Below are 22,465 nucleotides of genomic sequence, written 5' to 3'. Positions count from 1 at the left end.
CGGCAGCGCGCCCCGCCCGCCCGCGGCCCCGAGCCCAAAATGGCGGCCGGGGCGGCCGCGGCGGCGCTGGGCCGGGAGGGCGGGGAGGACGCCTTCCGACGGCTCTTTCGCTTCTACCGGCAGCGCGACGCCTCCGACCTGCGCGGCGTGGTGGATTTCTCCGCGCCGGGAGGGCAGGTAACGCCGAGATCCTCTCAGCTGTGTTCTGCTGGAGGGGAGGCTACCGGATGGTACGGCACGGCACGGCACGGCACGGCCCCGCTGGCCTCCCCCGCACGGGCAGCGCTCATCCCGCCGGCTGGGCCCGCTTAGCGTTGTAGCGAGGGGCTTTGTCAGCGCTGCTGTAGCTTATTCCCTTTGTGTAGGGCATCAGATCTCAGATTCCGTACCGCTATTTGCCAGCAGACCGTGGTCTCCAGTACTGAGTTCCTTTCGGGTTGCTATAATGTTAAAAGGTGTTACACAAACTGAGGCGAGCGCCTTGTGAGGGAGCTGGGCCCACACGATGTAGAGGCGTCAGAGGAGCCCCCAGAGCCCGTGGGTAGCGCTGTGTCTGTTGGGGACCCGAGTAGCCCCCAACGTTTCAGTGAGCTGAACGACCCAACCTGTGACAGAGCAGCACTTGCCAGAAGGTGGGAGACCTGACACCTCGCCCAGCCTTAGCACGTTGCTTTCAGGCATCGGGCTCTGCTGCCTCACTTCTGTGTGCATCATGGGTCTTCGCGAGAAGTGAATCCCCTGAGTAGGGATGGTACCGAAGTCAGTCTGTGATCACACGACTGTGCCTGAGCAGGTATTCCTTTTCAAAGAATGGGTGATCGTGACAGGTGCTCTTGTATATGGGCATATATCTAAAGCTGCCACAGTAACAAAAATCCTATTTGCTGGTTTTCTGGTTTTGCTTATATTTATTTACTGCTATTGTTAACTTTTTATGCCCCAATAAGTCATCTCTAAAGTCTGTAATAGAACCACATGTTATTTAAGGGAATCAAAGCATCATGCAGACTGAAAAAAGGCAAGCTTTTATGTTAGAGCTAATGCTATTTCCTGGGCCTGCCAGTTGATGTTTTGGTCCTGAAATAGCTGGGTGAGATGGATAGGAAGCCAGGCTTTGGTTCTCCCACCTGAGGAACTGTTGGCCAGAGTTCTGGCTGTCTTCCCCTAATAAAGTTTCTTCTCCGTTCTTCCTGTCACATCATAAACATCTGGCTTAGCTGTCAATTCGGGCAGCAGTCAGGAGTGCATCTGAAAGTAGTGTTCATCATAGTTAGTAGTTTTGAAATGTCTTGAGTTACTAAGAAGTGATCCTTTAAACTCATCTTCCATTTTGTCACGTCACAGAAGGATAATGGATATTTTCTAAAGTACTGTTAAACATGGATTCTCTATGAACCTATACAACTACAGGGCACAGAGAATATAGTTAAAACGAAACTCGACCTAATTTTCATATTTCAAATGCTTAGTCTTTTCTTTTTACCATTCTTTTAAAATATATATTTTTCTATCTTTTCAGACAATAATTCTGATATTGTTAACTGGACACAAAACCTGACCTATTTGAAATTGTTCAAGGCGTTAGCATTAAACAAGGGAGTTGTTAACATTTCAGCCTTTCTTGAGCTTGCAGCAATCCTTTATCAAATAAAGGATTCCAGCCTTACAACCCTTCTGGGAAATTCATAGTCCTTGAAAGCACCACAAGCATCTGTCCCTTCTCCATGTCTTTCTTTTGTGCAGGCTACCTTCTGAGATCAGTTGATAGCTTACTGGTGAAAGCATCTTTTATTCCTCTTTTCCCCCAGGTTAAAAACATGTGGCTTTTCCCTTAAAAAAGAGCTACAGGCCAGCCAGATTGACCCAGATACTATTGTTCCTTTTCTCTCAGAAAAGTGCTTCAAGTGATTGAGCTCTTCAGTGAAGTGTGACATACCCCAGCTGCCCTGCTACAAAGCCTATTTAACTGATTCAGCACATGTAATTCCTCATCGCAGAAACAGGTCCTGTTCTCGGGAAGCCCTGGCAGCAGCCAGTGTATAAAGAGTTTGAGGAGACGGAGGTGGCAAAGGCGCAGTCAAAGGAATTGCCCTCCTGGGGGTGTTCTACAGACAGGACTCAGAATTAAGCTCTTCAAGGCTGGCAGTCACAGAGCTGCTTTTGGCAGATAGCTGAAAAATTGGAAAAACTGAGCACGTTGCCAGAAACTGCTCTCCAGCACTAGTTTTGCATCTTTTCACAAATGTTATGTATGCAGTTTTGACCCATTGCTCAGAAGATTGTAAACAGACCGGTCAGCCTGCAGAGAGACTAATTTATGCCTTGCTCACCTCTGCAGAATCTGAGTGCTTGCCTTAATTTCATATACACTTCAAATTGGTGTCAGCCAAATCTTGCCTGCCTCTGCCTGCTTATTCCTACAATGCCTGCCCAGCTCTTTCCTTACACCAGCCTGTACTTCTGCACAGCTGTGTTGAGAGCTGGACTGGGGAACTGAGCTGGAACAAAACCAGCCTGCCTCAACCCTGTCCTCCCTAAGAAACTTTGCAGTCCTAAGGGAAGAAGGCAATGAGAAGTTGGTGGATAAGTTTCTTTCTTTCAGCAGCAGTGCAGGCTTACTGCAGCTTAAAACACATTATTGTGACCCAGTAGAGTACATTGAGAAAATACATCTTGCTGACCCTTGTGTAGGAAACAAAAGTGACAATGTGGTATTCAGCATTTAAAGGGTTTCTGCAGTCCTTCACATCAGACAACTTTGCGTATTTTATCACTGTATCTTTTCTCCTGTAAATTACCAATGAGGATAGCTATCCACCCTACGGAATTATGAACAAAAAACAGTACTTGGAAAATGCTCTGAAGGTATGAAGTGTTACGAGTAGTAAATATTGCACTCTCTCATGGAGATTGATAATTGGCAGAATGTTTTTTTTACAGCCTTGAGGCTGTACTGTGGAAATGGACAAATAGTGCAGATTTTTTTTTACTTGTTCCTATTGTTTTACTTGTTCCTATTCATAAATTGTTCCTTATGAATGACGGACATCTCTCTTAATTCCTAGGTCTTGTAAAAACTGTGGGTAACTTTTAAGTCTTTCGTTGAGTGCTTACCAGCCCTGTTAGCAGCTGTTTGCCTTGTTGTGGTCATGATTATTCAGACAATACTTTTGTGGTACAGATGGAATTTTCACAAGATTCCCTGAGTATGATGTTCTGGAATAGGGTAGTACTCTTCCTTTCATACAGGTCCTATTTTGGATGAGTTTTGTCTCTCTTCCTTTCTCTTTTCCCCTCCCTTTAACAGATGCATTTCTTTTTGCCAGGTGTTCAGATCACATCTCAGTATTTCTTCAGTCAGTGACCAAGATGCTTCCAGAGCAGGATTACAGCCGGTTAGCCGGTGGAAAGCCTACGGCCTCAGTGGCTATCCAGGTAGGTACCTCTTGATTTCAAGAAAAATCTAATGCAACTTGATTGCTTCTCATTCAGGCACCTTCCATCTTATTTTCCTTGCCCTGCCTAAAAAATATATTTTGGTTTGCCTCAGCATAATTTAACAGTGGTGGTGGGTTTTTTAAATGCAGGAGAACAAACGACTCAGTTAAAGGGTGGGATGTAGTGACATACGGAGCTTAGAACAGAAGGACCAGTTGTTCCATGGTCTCTTACCAACCAGGCCATCCCTTGTATGAATGGATTCCGCTTCCTGTAGCCTTCAAAAGAGATTTTGTATTTCTGCAGCATCCATTTTTCTTCCATGTATATCATGAACATTAGATAAGCGACTGAAATACAGTCACTTCAGGTCTGAAGTGTGGTCTCAGCTGGTGTACAATAAGTGAATATGAACCTCTTGTCCTATTCAAGGTACAGAATAATTTAATTAGGCGGGTTATTTCAAAAACTGAAATGGATATTAGGTTTTCAGGACACCTGGTAGTCACAGAAAGATGTTAGGTTGGACTGAACCTCCAGAGGTCTCTAGTTCAACTTCTCTGCTTAAAAGAAGTACCAGTTTGAAAGTTAGATCAGGTTGCTGAGAGCTCTGGGTGAGTTTTGGAAATCTCCAAGGACAGAGAGTACTTAGGCTTTCTGGGCACCTGTTCCGATGCTCAGCAATTCTCATTGTGATGTTTTTTTTCACCGTATATATAATCAGAATTTGCCTTGCTGTGGTTTGTGACTATTGCTTCTTATAATTTTGCTATGTGCTTTGGAGAAGGATCTGGCTCCAGGTAGCTTTTAGTCATACGGGCCAGTGTGCAATCAGCCTTAATTGCCGCAAGGGTGCACTACTGACTCATGCTCAATTTGTCCTCCGAGACAAATTGGTTTTATGAGGGGTTGTTCTTGTTGCTAGACACTTGCATGTCTTACCCAGATGGAGGTTGGAGATCATGTTCACTAGGTGTATGATAATACCTAGTGTGCTGCAAGGTTTTGATGCAGTAAGAGAATTGTATCTGCTTTCCCAAGGCAGATTGTTTTAGTATACAGATTGCCAAATAATTCCTCCTTTGCTTATTCTACTCAGCCCAACTCTTTCAAGGCCAAAAGGTTCATTTATGTTGCATTTAAAGCTTGAATTGTTCTTTAGTCAGCTCAGAAAGATTGCTACAGAACTGTAGTTCATACTCATCTCCCTCCCATGTGTGGCTTACTCTGCTTTCTAGCATAATTAGCCCTCTGAGGAACTATTTAGTCTTGAATACAAGTGTAAAATTTTATAGTAGAAGTCAGCAACTGTTAGAAATTCAGGCTTCTTTGCCTTTTTTGAAATCAGAAGCGTAGTAGTTTCCTGCTTTGTAGTTGCTCTCCCTTTTGTAAATCTGGATTAATCTGATTTCTTACAAGCAATGAAAGGTTTGGAGAGACACGAACATGTTTGGACTTTCTGATACAAGAGTCATAAAACTTGGATTCTTGTTCTCAGCTCCGTGTGTAAGTAGTTGCCCTTCAGGCTTCAGTTCCTTCATTAATACCTGGAGACAATACATACATAGCACAGCGTAATTCATGTATGTAGTGAAGTACTCTGAGAAACACACATCAAAAGCTGTAGACAGGAAGGGCAATGTTATTACTCTGTTCTGCACAGAGGCCAACAGAAAGTAAATTTAATGCTTCTGGCAAAGAAAATTCTTGTAATCAGACCTGTAAGAAAGCTACCCATAGACTGAAGGTGCAGGGAATGGAGTGAAATGAATGACAGTGTATTATTAATACACTGCAGGTTCTTTTCTAACCAGTTAATTTAATCTTGTGAGGTCTGTGAGATACGCTGGCAGGAAGCTTTTTCCATGCTTTTATTACTGCTTTCGTAAAGGCCACAAGGCAAGTTTGCAGCCTACTGAGACTCCTAGATTTGCTTCTTCCTTTTTCATCTATTTTTGTCTGTTTAACTTGATATGACTGAGAAGTTCAAAGAGACACAGTAGGGCAAAACCTTGAAACCTCCTTTTCCTTTGTTCCCCCTAAACCCTTCTCTCTCTTTATATGTGAATTTTGTGTTGGTGAGTCTTACTGAATTGGCAGTCTTGAAAGAGTGCCTTGATTCTCAGAGTAGGTACGATACAGATTAATAGCATCTTCCCCTCAGCACGCTCGCTCATCGATACTGTCAGTCCTGGCCTGGAAGGAAACACCCCTGGGGTGCTGGGGAGAAAATTCCGGTGAAGAATCCTGTTACCTCTTCTCACAATGGTATATCTTATGTCAAGGACTATTGTCTGTTAAGATATGGACCAAATCGATCCATTACATCTCTGCTAACACTTTTATTTGGGCTGCTGCTTAAAGTCTGCCTGAGATGCTTGGCTAAACGAATGTGCACTCTAGCTACCTGTTTACTTCATTTTGTTAATTCACAATGACTGCAAAATGTATCAACAAAGACTACAGCAACAGGCAGTTTGGGTTATAATTTGATTTTCATCCCATTTAAGTATTACCATATGAAAATGTAAAGATTGATATAACCAGACTTGCTAGGAAGCAAGCATGAACCAATGAAAGAAACAGTTTACATTACTAAGCACTTGTTCAGTCCATAGACTGCTCTCTGCAGTTCCTGACACTGAAGGAGCAGTAAGAAGACACAGTGAGTTCTGAGGTAGCAACAAGGTTCGTCTGAAGTCTGTAAAAACTCAACTAGAATTATTTTAACTTTGTAGAGTTGAAGAGAAGAATTTTGCTGGAGCAATTCAATATCAAATTTACTCCAAAGCAACTGGCTTTCCAAGTTCTCAACCCTTTATCTACCTGTAGTCAATATGCCTTATGCAGATATGTCCTTTATTGCCATTTTTGACTCAGACCAGCTGTGGCTGCCCCTCTGCCTTCTACCTTATAGCCACCAATTGTTTGGAATGAAGAAACAGCAGGTCTTAACTATTCAGACCTGTTAATAGATTTCATCAGCTTACAAATTCAGGAGCTGTACATCTAAAGTGTTCTTTCAGTACCTCCCACTCTTCTTCTTCCCATGGTTTTAGAAAAAATAGGGATATGCCTAATTGTACTTTCTCCCTACCCTCTCCCTCTTTCTTTATGGTCAGGGTTTATTTTCATACGAAACCCTTTCCTTCCCGGCTGCCAGCGTCACTGGGTGAAACAGTGTCTCAAGCTATACACCCAGAAACCCAATGTCTGCAACCTGGACCTGCACATGGCTCCTGAGAAGACCGTTGATCTGTGGGGGCAGAGCAAGGAGCAGCTGAGGTGAGTCCAGAATAACCTTGGCTCAAAACTAACAGAGCCAGAAGTGCTCAGCTCTGAGAAGGCTGAAGAAAAATGACCAGGGAAGGGAGGCTCAAAAAAATTGTGTACGTGCTGGCAGTATACAGGTTGTGTCAGACATGCCAATCTAAAGATGGATTATTGCATGGCTTGATGTCCATCCTTGTTGAGTCTCTTCTTTCATGTTCATAGTGGGATTTTCCAGTAGTAAATTATTCCAAATCTATCAGTTAAATGTCTAGGGGAAAATAGCGACCCTGGCTGATGGCATGGTGCTCAGTAGCTTGCTAAGCTCAGCAACGAGTGGAACCACGAGGTCCCTCTAGGCCTCAGTTTTCCTGAGGCAAAACAGATCTTTTCCAAACATGCTGCCTATGCTAGCTCTTTCCAGTCAGATGCTGGATCTAGTGTGCTGCAACTGAAAGGCCGTATTTGTACTTTTTGAACTCCTCAAATCTGCTAGTTTCCATGTTTTATTTTCCACGGTGTTCTTTCAGATATTTTTCTTTCATGCGATCTGAGATGGAGATGAAACATAACACTTTAATGGCAATCTAGTTTACTCTCAAAGATTTCTGCGCTATCAGAGTTCTGTGGAAGACGCAGCTGCCTTTCCTCTACCCAATTTGGAGGCTAATAGAGAATTTGTCGAAGTTTTAAAGTCAAGTAGAAAAGTAAAATCCAAGTTTTAAAGCTTTTTTTTTTTAATTAATCATCTATAAAAATAAAAACAAGTTAGATGCTGCTTACAGTACATGATCTTTTAGTTATTGGTTATTTATCATTACCTTGTTGATTTCATTGCTCATTTTTCAAGAAGGTTGTGTCATGTGATGGAGTGGCCAGATTTCCCCTGCAGCTCTCATCTTCCACTATAGCCTGTTAGGGAAATTGACCTGCTGAGATTTTTTTAAAATACATTCTTAACATCCACAAGATACGGATTTGCACAAGTGAGGTTTGGACTTGTGAATATTTTCACCTAGGAGAGAAGTTATGACCATACTTGTTTCTTCCAGGCTCAGTCAGAATTAGTTACAAAAATTCAGATGCCTTTTTTTTTTGTTTTTAAAATATTGACTTTTACATTTGTGTTCCATCAAGGATGAAAAATTGTTCTTTGAAAACATTATGAATTGTGCCCTACAGCTGAAAAAAGTTGAGTACTGTTGCAGCTTGACAGGCCTTTCCCAGCAGTACCTCCTGCAAACACAGAGAATGATCAGAATAGAGGTTAATTTGCAGCTGAATCTAATTCAGTTGAAAACAGTGTTTGGAAGAGTGATGGCTGGCAGCAACACTGGCAGTTTTATTAAGCACTTGCCTTAGTCTTCAAGTGTGCAAACTGCTGTATTTCTGCTTTACCCTAGGGGAAAGCGGATCAAACTAGCCAACTTGTCTGTTATTAAGAGTGAGAGCTTTTCAGAGAGGGGAGAAACAGAGTGCTTAACTAAAAGGAGGTCTAATTCCAAGCCTGGACACAGCTTTAATGCTTTTTATCTTTCCATCTTCTTAATACTTTTTCATCTTCCATCAGGAAGATACCTTGCGTGTCTTGCTTGGGTCATAGCATATCTGCTGTTTGCAGGATGCAGGAATCACAGGGTAGGGAGAGTCCACATAGTTCCTAGAAATGTATGCCATGCTCTCTCCACAAAGTGGAGTTCAGGTATTTTCTTGAAGCGTTCAAGATGATTAGCAGTATCAAATGGGTAGAGCATCCCTACAGAGGAGATACATATATATATATTATATATAATATATATATAATATATATATAATATATATATAATATATATATAATATATATATATTATAATATATATTATATATTATAATATATATAAAATATATATATATATATTCCTCTGTATAAGAAAAAGGCTGGGGGAGATTTTATAGATGCAATCATTTACCAGTGAATAAAGAAAAAAGGGTGCTTCAGAACAACCCCCCCTGCTATTCAGTCTTGCTCACTTTCTGAAGTAGTTACACCAGAATCTCTCAGTGTCTTCTTGTAGGAGCACCTGCTGCTACAGCTCTAGGAATTTACCGTTTCCAAATACATAACACTCAGACTTTCCCCTTCTTAGCAATCGCATCTGAAATCACGTGCAAAACACTAAATTCTGGGAATAAGGACATATTGAGCTGGAGTTCCTGCTGTTGTGCAAACACTAACACAGCAGCGAAAGGATGAAGGGCACTTTCAAAAGGCAGGTGCTAAAAATGTTTAATTATGAACATTAACTTTGTTGGTTGAAAGATGTAGAGGAACGAGTTGTGGGCTCTCCCTTTTCTAAATGCTGTGTTACCTGTTAGTAGCTCCCTAAATTGTTCCAAGCAGCATGTATTTGACAGTTACTGCGTTGCTGCATTATGGTAATCGCAGTTGCTCTTACCTTATGACAAAGAAGGAAACTGGAAAGATTACTTTCTTTCAGTATTCAGTGAGCTATGAAAAAATCACTGCAAGTAAAGAAACTAGCCTTTAACTGCCCTGCGTGGTTTAGCTTTTAAGCTATTAATACTGAAGATCAGTATAGGTGAAGGGCAGAAACAAGCTGTGTATCCAGGTAGGAATGCACATGAAATGCAGATACTTGGCTAAGACTTGACCATGGCAGCACAAATATTATGAATCCTGCTTTGTAAAGGAGAGCATGTCTTACTGAACTAATGAGGCTATAAATGAGAGCCAACCATCTGGTGCTACTGTTTATCATCATGTTTTGAGTACATTCCCTTTCCTTTCTTTACCATAACATATGACTTAGCATGAGAAAAGAAGCTGAAATTGCTGGCATAACTGGACTAGAAGATATATGTGTACCTTCCTTTTCATATTTGTCACTAGCATGCTTCTGCCTGATATACTTTTATGTCTGCCTGATATACTAGAGTAACACCTTTTGGGGTAACTTTTTGAGGACTTTTCCATAGGCCATAATAAAAGCCCGTCCCTGTGTGAGGTTTCAGACTGCTGGACCACTGAATTAGGGTTGTCACTTGAGAACAGTTTCGACATGCATTATGCTGCTCCTTCCTAAAACATCTACTGTGCTTTTTGTCCTGCATGGCAGCCTGGATAGGAGACACCTGTAATCTAGATTTCTTGACATTCAAAGATGTGTATGGTCATAGCGAAAGCAGTCTTACCGAGTCAGTTCATCCTAAGCACTTCTTGTAAAAGTACCAAGCAGTAGAACTAATGGACCTCTGCTTAGGGGAATGTTATACAGCTTGATATACTTCACTGTCAGATGAAGCAGTTTCCTTTCTTGTAGTTTTCCATTTAGTAACCAGAATATTTTTTCCTTGTGTTTACATCTTTAGATCTTTACAGATTCTGTTCTTTCACTTGCAGGTGCGTAAATAATACATGTTTAATTCTGACGTCTTAATCTGCTCCAGTTCACTATGTTGTCTCCATCTGATAACCCCTGTTAGGTACCACAGAGTAAATACAGGTTTTCAAACTGACAGCAATTGGCAGTAGGCCCTACAGCTTGCACTAATTGCATGAACTGAATTTTCAGGGTCTTAGAAAGAAACAACAGTGTCACTGAAAATAAAAGTTTAGCAATGATCGTTCTAATAGGCTGTCATGTGGATGAATGAATCTCATTACTGTGTGCTTAACTGCCATAAAACCCCTCAGAAATTAACATTTATCCTATTTCTTTCTATTTTGTCGTTGCAGAAGGAAAGGTTCCAGTAAATGTGAGCCCAGAAGCTTACTGGAGAAGTTGCGCTGGGTGACCCTCGGTTACCATTATAATTGGGATACCAAGGTATCAAAATTAAATTCTCCATTTCTCTTCTTCAATGTAAGTACTCAGGCAGACAGAAGAGGCTATTATGGAATAAAATTTAGTATTTAGTAAGATGCACATGATCCTGCAAGACAGGCTTGAGGAAAGGCTGTAACAAACCATGCTTTTAAGAACATTTTAATACGTACGAGTTCACTAAGGAGGATTTAACAGCAAAAGCCCATTGCTGCCATCTTTGCTTTCAAAGGTAATATGGTAGCGTATACTTTGCTTTAGACCCCTGACTCCATTTCAGGGTAAGTGAGCATTTTTACCTTGCTAAAAGGAATAGTCTCAGAAGCATTGTTAACTACTTAGAGTATGAGTGTCCTTGAGTGCTTCTGTGAAATGCTGCTCCTTGATGGAGGAGCAAGAGAGAGCCAGAAGAGACTACTTAAGATGTGACTTTCAACCTATAATCTGAAGCAGTATAGCACAGTCTCACCAACTAACAGCTATTTTGGAGCTCCTCAACATTTTGGAGACCTAAATAAACTTTCTCAGCAGATGGAGTCAGATGAAGGCTGAGAAAAGATGGCAGAGTGAATATATGCAGTTTATCAGTATATTGCAGATACTTAACCAAAGCAGATTGCAGCTTTTTTTTTTTTCTAGAGCAGCCAGTTACTGTGTGGCCTCAGTAAAACTTGGTTACTCTCTTCCATTCTTCTCAGTCAAAATCACTCGAGAGAGGAAAATGTAGGTTTGCAGTTGATGCCTGTTTGTCTTATCCTTCAAAGAAGGAAAAAAGATGTTTGTTTCAGAGCTCTCTTGACAAGATAAAGAAATCTCCATCAGAAGCTTTAGGTGGTGACTAAGTGACCCGTGATAGCTCCTCAGGATGTTGGTACTACTCTTACTGACTTCCTGTTTAATAATAATGATTAACTCCACAATTAAAATCCAAGACTATTAACTCTGCCAATTTCAGCATAGGCCCAGAATTAAACAATAAGAGGAAAACTTGCTGTGGAGTTCTATTTACATTGCAGTCATTCTCTAGGCAGATATGATGTTCTTCTCTATGACTGTCAGCCAGACTTCGGAGATCGCATTCACTGTCTGTTTTCAATTGCATGTGCTGTCCTGATGTTTTGGGTTTGTTTGTTTTTTCCCATTCTCCTTCTTCCAGAAGTACACAGCAAATCACCACACTCCTTTCCCCTCAGACCTCGCATTCTTGTCAGAACAAGTGGCTGCAGCCTGCGGGTTCCAGGGTTTCCAAGCCCAAGCGGGGATCTTGAACTACTATCACTTTGATTCTTCACTGGGAATTCATGTGGATGAGTCTGAACTAGACCATTCTCGGCCCCTTTTATCATTCAGGTGAGTGCACTGTGACTGTTGTGGGAGGATTGGTGGCTTTTTTTTTTCCCCCTCTGGTTGTACGTAGGTACAGGAAGTTGGTGTGATGTAGTTTGCTAATTGGGTTTATAACCTTCACTCTCTGAAGACATGAATATTAGGAAGCTGTAGCGCAATGGCATAGGTTTCTTGAAGACTGCTTGAATAGCATGCACGTGGCATCTCTGTGGAAGAGCTCTTTTCACAGGGGACAGTTCTGTTTTGAAGTGGCAGACTAGCAATTTCGGTACTGATCAACAAGCATGAAATACCTCAGCAGAGCTTCAAACTGGGCAAGGCCACACAGTTTGTGAACTAAGGTTCACACTTTGCATAACTTTAACGAGGCCTCTTGGTTTGCTTTCCATGTTCTCGATACAAAGTCAAGATGAGGAGTCCATCTGGGGTTTTGTTTTTGTTTGTTTTCTGAAGAAATGTAAGTGGTGCTAATATTTTCCTATTGTCCATATAATTTTCTATAGCTCAATTTGTTTTCTCTTCTCTCTCCATCATCGTACCGTCTTCAGTTTTGGGCAGTCCTCCATATTTTTGCTTGGGGGCCTGAAGCGGGAGGAGGCCCCAACAGCTATGTTCATGCACAGTGGCGATATTATGGTGATGTCTGGCTTCAGCCGCCTGCTGCACCATGCTGTCCCCCGCGTCCTTCCCAACCCCGAAGGGACAGCTTTGCCTTCGTGCCTGGACCAAGCGCTTTCTTCAGACCTTCCTGCTGGCTCGGTCATTGAGCACAGCTCTGATGAGGACTGGCAGGTCTGTGCCAAGTACTTGCAGTCTTCCCGCATTAACATGACTATTCGGCAGGTGCTGGCTGAGGGTCAGAAATTTCCAGAGGAGTCTGGAACAGACATAAAGGGTCAAGCACCCTCTGAAGACGGTCACCATCAGGAGAATGGCAGAGCCAAGAGACGTAAACCAAATACTGACAGCTGAGACCAGGAGATCGTGTTGACATGGACTGAATGGGCAACCTCTGTCTGGAGTTGGGAACTAGTATGATCGTAGTCACCCATCTGTATGGGCATTAAGGAACATCTGCAGAATCAATGCTGTCCTTCTTGCTGTAAGAAATAGGTCGGGGGAGGGAGGGAGAGAACGTAATCAGAAAAGAGGGATACATTTAGGACTGGGACACCGGAGATGAACTCTGAAGTTCTGTTGCAGATGTTCATTGTACTTCGTTCCCTTCATGTATTCTCTATAATTTTCTGACGTGTATGTCAGAATTTCAAGTTCGGTTCAGTGATGCTCATAAAATATTTTGAAATCGTTGGGCAGAAAGTGCCAGCAAAAGGTACAATTGGTATGCATTAAAGAAGCCCATTGGCCTAGTAAAGCTCAACTGAAGTGCGTTAATGAGGGTGAGGGAGAGTAGGTTGCTGTAAAACCTACCTGCAGCACTTCCAAAAGAATTATCTATACAGCAAAAACTGGTTCAGTGATCAGAAACTAGCAGCTCCCCTGAGCAACACATACTGTAAGCTTGCTGTAGCTCTGTGCTGTCCTTTTGCCTGCTTGCACCCCTCAGCTGCAGCAGAAACTGGTTTTGAGTAAATCTGGACTTCTTGCATATTTCAGATTTTAAAGGGAAATGCTTGGGGGCAATATTTACTCAGAATACCTGGTAATTCCAGTTAGGTCTCCTCCCAACAGTTAATATGTGACTGAGCCCTACATCCCCATTCTTACAAAAGTGCCCCCTCTAAGTGCCTGCAGTCTATGGTCTATGGTCCTGCAGTCCCAAGCTAGTATCTTTAAGGAACAATGACTTGCAAGCTGAAGCAATGAAGTTGTAAATTGAGTACCTAAAAAAGAAATTAATCACTGGCTATCTCTGTCACCCAAAGATAAATACACTGAAACAAAGGAAAGAACTGGCTTTTGTGCCCATTCTCTTTAAGACTCAGACCTTCCTATCTGCTTTTTAATGCAATTTTAATTGTTGGTGTGGAATGCTCTATCCCCAGGGTATTTTGTTGCACTTTCCCAATGAATAAACTTACTCAATTTTTAAATTAAAGATCTCTATCAGTTTGTCTTTTTTTTTTCCTTTTACTTTCCTTCCTGTTACTTATTTCAATGTATTGTTAATGCTGCTGCATCCCTTGTGCGGTTCCCCTTCAGGCTTCTTTTGGATCTATTTATTGCCTCAGCCATCTGCCAGCTCTGGTGGAGAAGCCCTGCATCTCTGTCTGCAGGGCCACTCTGCTTATGGGCTGTTCGGGGCTTGTTGGGTAGTTTCAGAGGGGTGTTGCCTGTGGTATCCAAGTCCAATTTAATATGTATATGGTATCTTTGCCTCCTGGTGTGTGCTTGATCTGTTTATTTCATTGCAGGTGAATATTTGTGCATCTGTGCAATTAATTCCTCTACATGCAATACTGCAATGAGTTACAGTAATTTAATGACTAAAATATAATTAGATGTGGGGTTTAGTATCTCACCTCCATTTTCTATGCCAGAAGTGTGTCCTTTCTATATCTTAGGCCTTGTATTGACAGCTGAGCCCTGGGAAAGTGCATACTGGTACAGAGAAGAGGTTACAATATGACCAGAAGGGAATGTTGACTGTCTGGGTAAGTCTCAGGAAACAGCAGAACTCCTTTAGTGGCACCTGAAGAAGAGGACAGGGAGAGGAACACTTGTCTCAATACCAATGAGAAGACAGGCTTTCTCTTGTTAACTCAGAGCGAAGCTAAAATCTACCTATTCCCTCAGCACTAAAGACTAGAGAAGACAGGATTCATGGAACCAAACGGTTATTAACCAAGTGGCACTGGTTGCTTCACATTGCAGGCTGAGGTTTAAGTATATTCCTATTTCCATTTCTTCATGTCTTCAGTTCCCTACAAACACGACAAATGCCAAGCATTTATTTATTTCAGCATTCAGTTGTTTCTGTGGTTCAAGGACAAGCAATCATACTGTTTATTCTCCGCATTTTGAAATAGAAGTAAACGCTGCAAAACAGTGATAGCAATTGTTCATGGGAGGGATCCGGTTCATTGAACCCTTGTGTTTAAATGTGGCTGAGCTGAGAATCTACTGAATTACTGATTTACACTCAAACGTGTTATCTAATGCTACTGGGAGTGAGACATACCCTGCTCTAATTCTGTACCAGGCACCCAGAAAATGAAGAATCCATGACCCAGAGAGGGGCCTATCAGAAATTATCCCCCTCCCGAAAAAATAGTCACCCATGAATGAAGAGTAACAAGTGTAAGAAGGGAGAATTTCCTGAATTGCCAGTCTAACAACAACATTGATACTGCAACTATATTAGCAGCAAAGACTGGAGTACAAATGAGCAAACCACAGCGTTTCTGTGAGCTCTGTAAACTGTGCTCCAGAACACGGTTTTCAAGAGGTAACAACAGCCCTGGGAAGAAAGGGAGTAATAAGGCTGTACCCAGTGATGCTCTTAAATTTTTCAGGGCAGACTGACTGGAAACCACTGACCTAGTCTACACAGTTATCAGTTTGTGGCATTTGCACCTCATCTGTTCGTATTTGTGATTATACAGCAGCACTTATCGTAGCACAAGTTTTTGTATCTATAGATACTACAAATATTTACTTCTCTTCATATAGGTACATGCTGAGATACTCTCTGTAGCCCTTAATTCTTGTAAAGGAGATGTGCTGCCCAAGGGCCACACGCACAAAATGGCATCGGTGCCATTGGCAGCAGGCTTCTAGGATGCCCTGCTGTGTGCAGCAGAGGGGAGAGAAAGAAGAGGTCATCTGGGCCAGCTCTGCAAGAAAATTTATGTAATGAGCTGATTACCAGAAGATAATGATGTGTTTAATCAAAGGCCACCTGGAAATGAAACATGTTGTTTACCCTGTGTACTCTGTTGTGTGATCTATAGATAAACTGTCTGACAGAATTTAAACAGTTGCTAATTTATTTTTTTTAGTACTGTAGAGTAAAGGAAAAATAAAATTCAGAGTTAAATCAGAATTAATGGACAGGGAGATGAATGCTGGAAGCAGAAGAGGAAACTGCTTGTACAAACTTACCATTTCAGTCCTCCCGAGAGTACTGTGCTAGGGAAATTCAGTGTTACAAACTGGGCTGCGCAGTAGTGCCCAAGACAGATTTACTGCATGCCCTCTGCATGCCCAGCAGGCAGTAACTTACTGGCAAAGCAGTCCCTAGAGCTGTGCCTGCTGCCTGGAAGATTCTGATCCCAGCTTTTTTTGAGAGCTCGTCGTTTTTTTCCTCGCTGTTCTTACTGCCATGCCTGCAGGTCCGGGTAGGAACTGGTTTGCGTCTTCCAAAATTCAGACAAAAGCTTGGATTTGTCTCCATCTGCCCACATAACCCATTCCCATTCTCTGCATCACAGCTCAGCCAGGACAGATAAAACGCAAAGAACAAACTCATTGGTGACAAGACATATTCCCACTTAATTAAGATGCAAAATTGAGCTATAACTCCATGTGCTTTAAGCATACTTCAGTTCTGATGAAATTGTAAAAATTGCCCACATCTGAACGTGTTACCTCAAAAGGTTAACAGGTATATGTAGACCGCAGAAATTAATGATCCAGAAAAATAAGTTACTGGAGGCCTCAAAAGACCCCTATGTAAAAAGTCTTCTTCGTATCATCTCTGTGCAAAGACAGGTTTTAGTAGAAAATGTCTGACAATGCCTCTGCACATCCTAATAACCAAATTTAGTTGAAAGCAATCTGTAGCATGATGCTACAGATCTGGTACAAGAGACACAAGGTGCTGTTGACCCAAGTTTAGCGTGGTACAAAACTCAGCTATTTATATTTAGCAGATGATAATCACTAATAGCTGAACAAAACCATTTTCCCATACAAAGAATTGAACACTGAGTACTAATACGTTCACGTTTACTCTAACAGAGTCCAGGTGAGATGAGAGCTGCCACATGCAAGTCAGAGCTTAGCTCATGCAGGCTGCTCCCTTGCATCACCTTCCGATACCTGTACCCAAGGGACCACAGGAGCAGTGGTTGGAGGCACCTCTGCAGGTGTCGAGCCCAACCTCCCGCTAGCAATAGTGCTGTTGCCGACAGGCTAACCGTGCTACACTTCGAAAGCTCCCATGACAGAGCCTGCCATTCCTTTCAGTAGCCTGTGCCAGTGCTGCCCTGCTCACATGAAGAATTTTTATGTCCTGCTCGAGTTTCCAATCACAACTTATACACATTCCCTCTGCCTTTTTATAACCATCTATTACTATCAAGAGTTTGGTTCCACTGCTTTTCTGTTACAGACAGGATGCCAACAACAAGTGGACCACTGAATCGTAACCCACAAGATCCACCAGATCCACTTAAATCCACTGGATCCTAGGGTGTTTTGCTTTTGGGGTCGCAGCGGGGAGAGGAACAGTCTGGAATATTGGTATAATTTTAGTCCCGATAGCATCACCCCCATCCTGTTCCTGCTATTTTAAGCGTATGACCCATCTTAGGAGGACCTGCCTATGCACAGAAACTGAACAGGTTAATCAGTTAAACGTCCATCTCCCCAGGACGGTAAGTGTCTGGAGTATGGCAGGGAGTCAGATCTGATTTTCGTTCACAGCCAGGGCTTGTGCTCAGATAGGCATCACGGAGAGCATCAACCACTTCCACTGCTCCAGGGAGAAGGGGAGAGGGGATGAAGTCTGTAGAAGTGCAGTATCTTTCCCTCTCTTCAGAATAAAGGCTTACGATAAGTCCTCTGGATAGTCAAAGTTCTAACCCTGGGTAGGCATTTCCCATCTTATTTCTATTCCACCTCTGGCCTTTTCTTATGTTGCTGCTGAGCACCCTCTCCCACAAAATCCCCGTGTGTAGTGCACCGTCTCCTGTCTAATACCTGGGAATTTCTTTGGGTACTCTCTTTCCCTTTTTCTGCCTGTAAGAACACAGCTTAGCAGTAGTGTGCGATGAACTGAATGGCCCAAAGGCTGAGCCCTCCTTCACCATCACCCGGTGTTTCTTTCCTTAACTCAAGTACTCAGTGCTGGTGGGTGAGCTAAGGAGGAGGACATTTGCTCACAATACAGATTTTTCCTGTCTCTTTCACGTACACATCTCAAAGCTCTTCCAAAAGATAGGTCAGAACCATTACACTCTGGAAAGTTAAGAGCAAGGCTAATTTACAACAAAATGTGATGAAAAAGAAACAGAAGTGAGGCAAGATACAATGAAACATTCTCCAAATATTTTTGTTGAAACTATAGAGAGAGTAAAAAGTGAGTCAGACCAGAAGACACACTGCTTCACTTTTCTTTGATGTTGGGAATTCAGCGCTTTACACTAGCTTTTAGCTTCCTTCTAGGTGAATTTAAAACTCATTCTGTATTTACTGAGGAAGGCCAGAAGAATCAATAAAGGGCTTGGCTTTCTAGAGCTGATCTTCTCACCAATCATTTCCGTCTCTGTTCCGCACAAAGGGCTTAGATAAGAAGGTTTTGTTTTTGTTTTCTTTCTCCTTAATGGATAGGTTTCTTAATTAATATGGGGGAAAAATTACTGCAATTTTGCTGTGGCAAATTAAAACCAAAATGAGGTAGCAAAGAGCATGGTCTGGAGGGGAGGGGGGCAATCAGAGACAGCTATTGATTTTGAAATGATGGAGGAGGCCAGAGGAGAACACACAGACTGGAAAGAAGACTCATCTTTCAAAGCACTGTTCTTGCTTAAAAACAATCAGTCCGGGCAAAGGTGTTGGTTGTTGCTGAAACTTTGAAGTTAGCTTTGTTTTCAAACAGAATTTAAATTTTGGAGAGACTTGCTGGTTTGTAAGGGGATGGCTCCTTAGACACATCTTGAGATTGTGGAGCTAGGAATCACGGGATGGAGCTGAACATAAGTAAACCTGAGTGTCAAGAAACTCTGAGCAGTGGTGGTAACAACAAATTATTTGTAAATAGTTTCTTCCAAAGAAGAAAAAAAATGCCATTGCTCACAGCCAAGTAGGCAAAGAAAAGGCAGCAATTATATGCTGAATATGGGACAAGCACCAAGATCTAACACCCTTCTCACTCCCAGTTGTTGCATAGCATGTCCCATCTTTTCTAGAACAGAGAGAACTGATCTGGCATTGTTTTGCCTTGTTGCAGTGACTGAGATCAAGCCTAGGTACAGCTTTTTGCCACTGCAGTCAGCACACTTTCATATACACTTTTTCCCTGTGGCTTTTCAGGCAGCATTCCTCTAAGAATGACGTCAGATGTTAATCTGACCTTTGTCAAATATATCCAGCACCTGGAAAGACTCCGAGCAAATAGCGCTAATCTTGTAATAAGTGGTTTGTCTGATTGTTCTCATTGCTATGATGAAACCTGACTTTGCAAAAGTGCTGATTATCAGATGTCTGTGACACGTAGTCAGGAAGATTTTAGCCCCACTGCTGCAAACAGGCTGTAGCCATTCTAAATCCAGCTGAATGCTGCATGCAAATAACCCATTTTTTCAGTCCAGAGAGCTGAAAATATGTTGCAGGTCCTTGCAAAGCAAGGGTTTTGTTCCACCATGTAGGAGACCTGTCTTCTACTCTTTGCGCTGATATTGATTGCTCTATCAAATCCTCATCCCAATGCTGGTGAAAAACTGGCATCTCTTGCTCCTCACACTGGGATGGCAGTTTGTAGGAGCTACTACATGCTTGCTCGCAACCCATTTTTTCCCCTTGCTCTTCCCTCCAAGCAGTGCTACAAGGGCAACAAGATCTGTCATTTTCCCACTACTTCCTCCATCACTGTAGCCAAGATGCTACCATGTCACCTGTTCCCTGCCTGAATCCCAACCATAGGTAGCACACAACTAGCTGGCAGTGAGAACTCTTCACTCCTGACACCCTATCCACACTTGAGAACAGCAGAACCTCTCCTGCAACGGTTTCTGGGACTGCTCCTGCTTTTGATGGCTGCTGCTGGAGGTCAAACAGAAGGGTAGAGATAGGACCTCTAAGCCCTTCCTGGCGCAGTGCTGTCCGTGTGCTTTAGGAGAGATCTGGGTTTGGCACAGTGCTTTGATGCTTCAGCATTTACCTGGGCTGAAAGGGGAATCAGTCCGCAGGCATCTCCCTCCTCATCACAGGTTTATGCAGCAAGGCGAGTCTTGCAGTCTTATCACTTCCATTGTCTACTCCACTGTCTGTTCTTCCCTTCTCCTAGGACTAAATGATAGGAGAGAAATTAAAGGAAAATAAGATCCCAGGTGAGCAAGCATACAGAAGCAAAGATATGGCACGCTCTTTCTGATCCCTGTGGCCTACTCACCCCTTCCCTTTAGCTGCAATGATCACTGCGTGCTTTTGAGGGAACAGCAGAGGCTGCTCGATGCTGAAGGCTGCAATCCCTGTCTCCACAGATCTTTAATACCTCCTTTCCCTGGAAATCACACAAGAAATGCTGTTTTTTTTTCAGGTGACTTAGAGCCTACGAAGAAACCATGGGTCCCATCTGGAGAGCAAGTGTGCAGGTACTCAGCATTCAACATCATTGCAAATTATTTTCTGCAGCAGAAAAGCAGGAGAGAGGGAGAGAAACATTAGTCATAGAGTTGCTTAATTAAGATCTAATAGCCAAGGTCAGTGCTCAGCCAAGAATAGATAGCAGAAGCCTCCCATAGTGTATTTTTGTGATGAGATGTTCACAGCACACAGACTGATCTATTATTGGTTTTCACTATGAAAAATTTAGCTATCTCCTGGAATATGCTCAAATCTATTTTGCATCATTTCCTTGCTTTTTCATTTAAAAATATGTTTCCAATGAGACCTCATGACAGCGCAAATTAGCAAATCTCAGCTGAGTAGAGAGATTGCTTTACTTTCACTGAAATGTAGCTCTCTCTTCCTTTGCCAGAAGAGACAAGATGACAATACCTGTTTGTCTGTGTCTAGCATGCTTTTCTGTGCTTTAAACAAAAACCCTTAAAGGCAAAAGGCAGGTACCCAGTGGAATATGCTACAACAGGCACACCAGTGAGGAGCTTCTAGCTGTGTTCTGCACGTCTGCCATGTTCCAGTGCAGCAGAAGGGACGTGATGACCTTACCTTTTGGTCTACAGCACCTCTCTGGTCTCCTGTGGCACTTCGGCCTACAGGACTGGGGTGACCATCTACTTGGTTTGTTCTTTCTAGCTTTTGCATATGGGTCTGTGCAAGAAGCATCAGTGTTCTTCCTCAGCCCACGCATGTCCAAACGTTTTAGGCTACAAAGCCTTTCTTTCTCATTTTTTTCTCCACAGACCACAAAGCAGCCAGCTCTCCAAACCTTTAACTGAGAGCACAGGAGGGAGATGATTAACATGGCCTCACAGCCCACCAAGTACTAAACCTAGAGAGCTGATGAAAAAATTAAGCCTTCTGAAGATGAAAGGAGTAAGGTCTCTGAAGATGAAAGGAATAAGGTCTCTGAGGAATGCATTTTAGCTCCTCTGGTCCCTGGAAAATGCAGCTGTACTTTCTCTGCCAGGGGCTGCAGCACAGAACGCGATCTGATCCAACTCAGTAGGAACAGCAAACACAACCTGTGTGGGCACTAATAGCAAATGTGAATACACTCGGTGCACGGAGGCAGTATGCTCTGGTGCACAGTTGCCTTGTCCTTAGAGTCTTGCAGTGCCTATCGCTGGTGAGCTCCAAGCTCCTGGTGGTGCTAGGGTTGAAGTGGTTCACTGTGGAGCTCCCTAGAGCACCTCCTCTCGCAGTGTGGGTGCAAGGTCCTCCAACAGCCAGCTCTCTGCAAACGCACACCAAGTGCCTAAGAAGTGCCAGCTGGCTCGCCTCACTGCTCGCAAGGACACTGCGTGGACAATGAAGTATCACAGCGATTCAAACCCCAGCCCTCCTGTCTTTGCACTGCACCAGCCACCAGTAGGTGGTCTTTGCACTGCACCGCACTGCACCAACCAGTAGGGCATACCCAGACAGTGCCCCCTGATGAAATGTAAAGGAAAAAAAGAGACATCCCTGTGTTTACCACTCTCCCAGTCTGGAGAGCGGGCAGCACAGTCCTCATTCATTCTCAATAGAGGGAGAGTGCTCTGGGCCTCCCAGAACAACCCACAGACATCAGTGCTTGGGAGCCTGGCATCTGGCAGGGAGAGGAGAGCAGAGTGTGGTCACCATGGCAATGCTTCGCCTCACTGAACTGCCAAGTAACCTCTTGTGTCCTTACATGCAGCCGTTCCCACACAGCTGCACAGCACGGGCAGCCACACGCAGAGCAGCCCCCGGCCCGCAGCCGCCCCACACACGGGGCACGGACGTACCGCATCCCCTGCTGGGCAGCATTCCCCCCATAGGACGCACACAACAGGCACGTGCTGAGCAATAAGCATTCCTTCAGCTCTCTCTCCCTCGTATCCCCTGTGCCTTTAGATACCAGCCAGACTCGCAGCCCCTGCTCCTGCTACAGGAGCTACAGGCCCTGCTGCTGTGCAGGAATACGAGGCTTTAAAAGCGCAAGAGTCAACACGTGCCCAGCCAGCTGCCAAAAGATGCACACTCCTTGTCTCCCCCAGCCTTGCCACAGCACCTGCCCACAGCTCTCGTGCAGTTTA

The 22,465-nt window shown here is 43.3% G+C and overlaps 1 protein-coding gene across 1 annotated transcript; it reads left to right on the top strand.

Annotated features, from left to right (window-relative positions):
• Nucleotides 1–10: 10 nt before the first annotated feature.
• ALKBH1 (alkB homolog 1, histone H2A dioxygenase) lies at nucleotides 11–13,938 on the top strand. The gene is made up of 6 exons (XM_035539270.1): nucleotides 11–177; nucleotides 3,327–3,435; nucleotides 6,561–6,723; nucleotides 10,445–10,535; nucleotides 11,689–11,882; nucleotides 12,428–13,938. The coding sequence occupies exons 1-6, from the start codon at nucleotides 40–42 to the stop codon at nucleotides 12,849–12,851; spliced, it is 1,119 nt and encodes a 372-aa protein (XP_035395163.1). The 5' UTR covers nucleotides 11–39; the 3' UTR covers nucleotides 12,852–13,938.
• The last annotated feature ends 8,527 nt before the right edge of the window (nucleotides 13,939–22,465 follow it).

This window comes from Cygnus atratus, chromosome 5 (assembly GCF_013377495.2).
Source record: "Cygnus atratus isolate AKBS03 ecotype Queensland, Australia chromosome 5, CAtr_DNAZoo_HiC_assembly, whole genome shotgun sequence".
Taxonomy (NCBI): Eukaryota; Metazoa; Chordata; class Aves; order Anseriformes; family Anatidae; genus Cygnus; species Cygnus atratus.
Note: the sequence above shows the minus strand (reverse complement) of the source record. Positions and strands in the feature narration are given on the sequence as shown.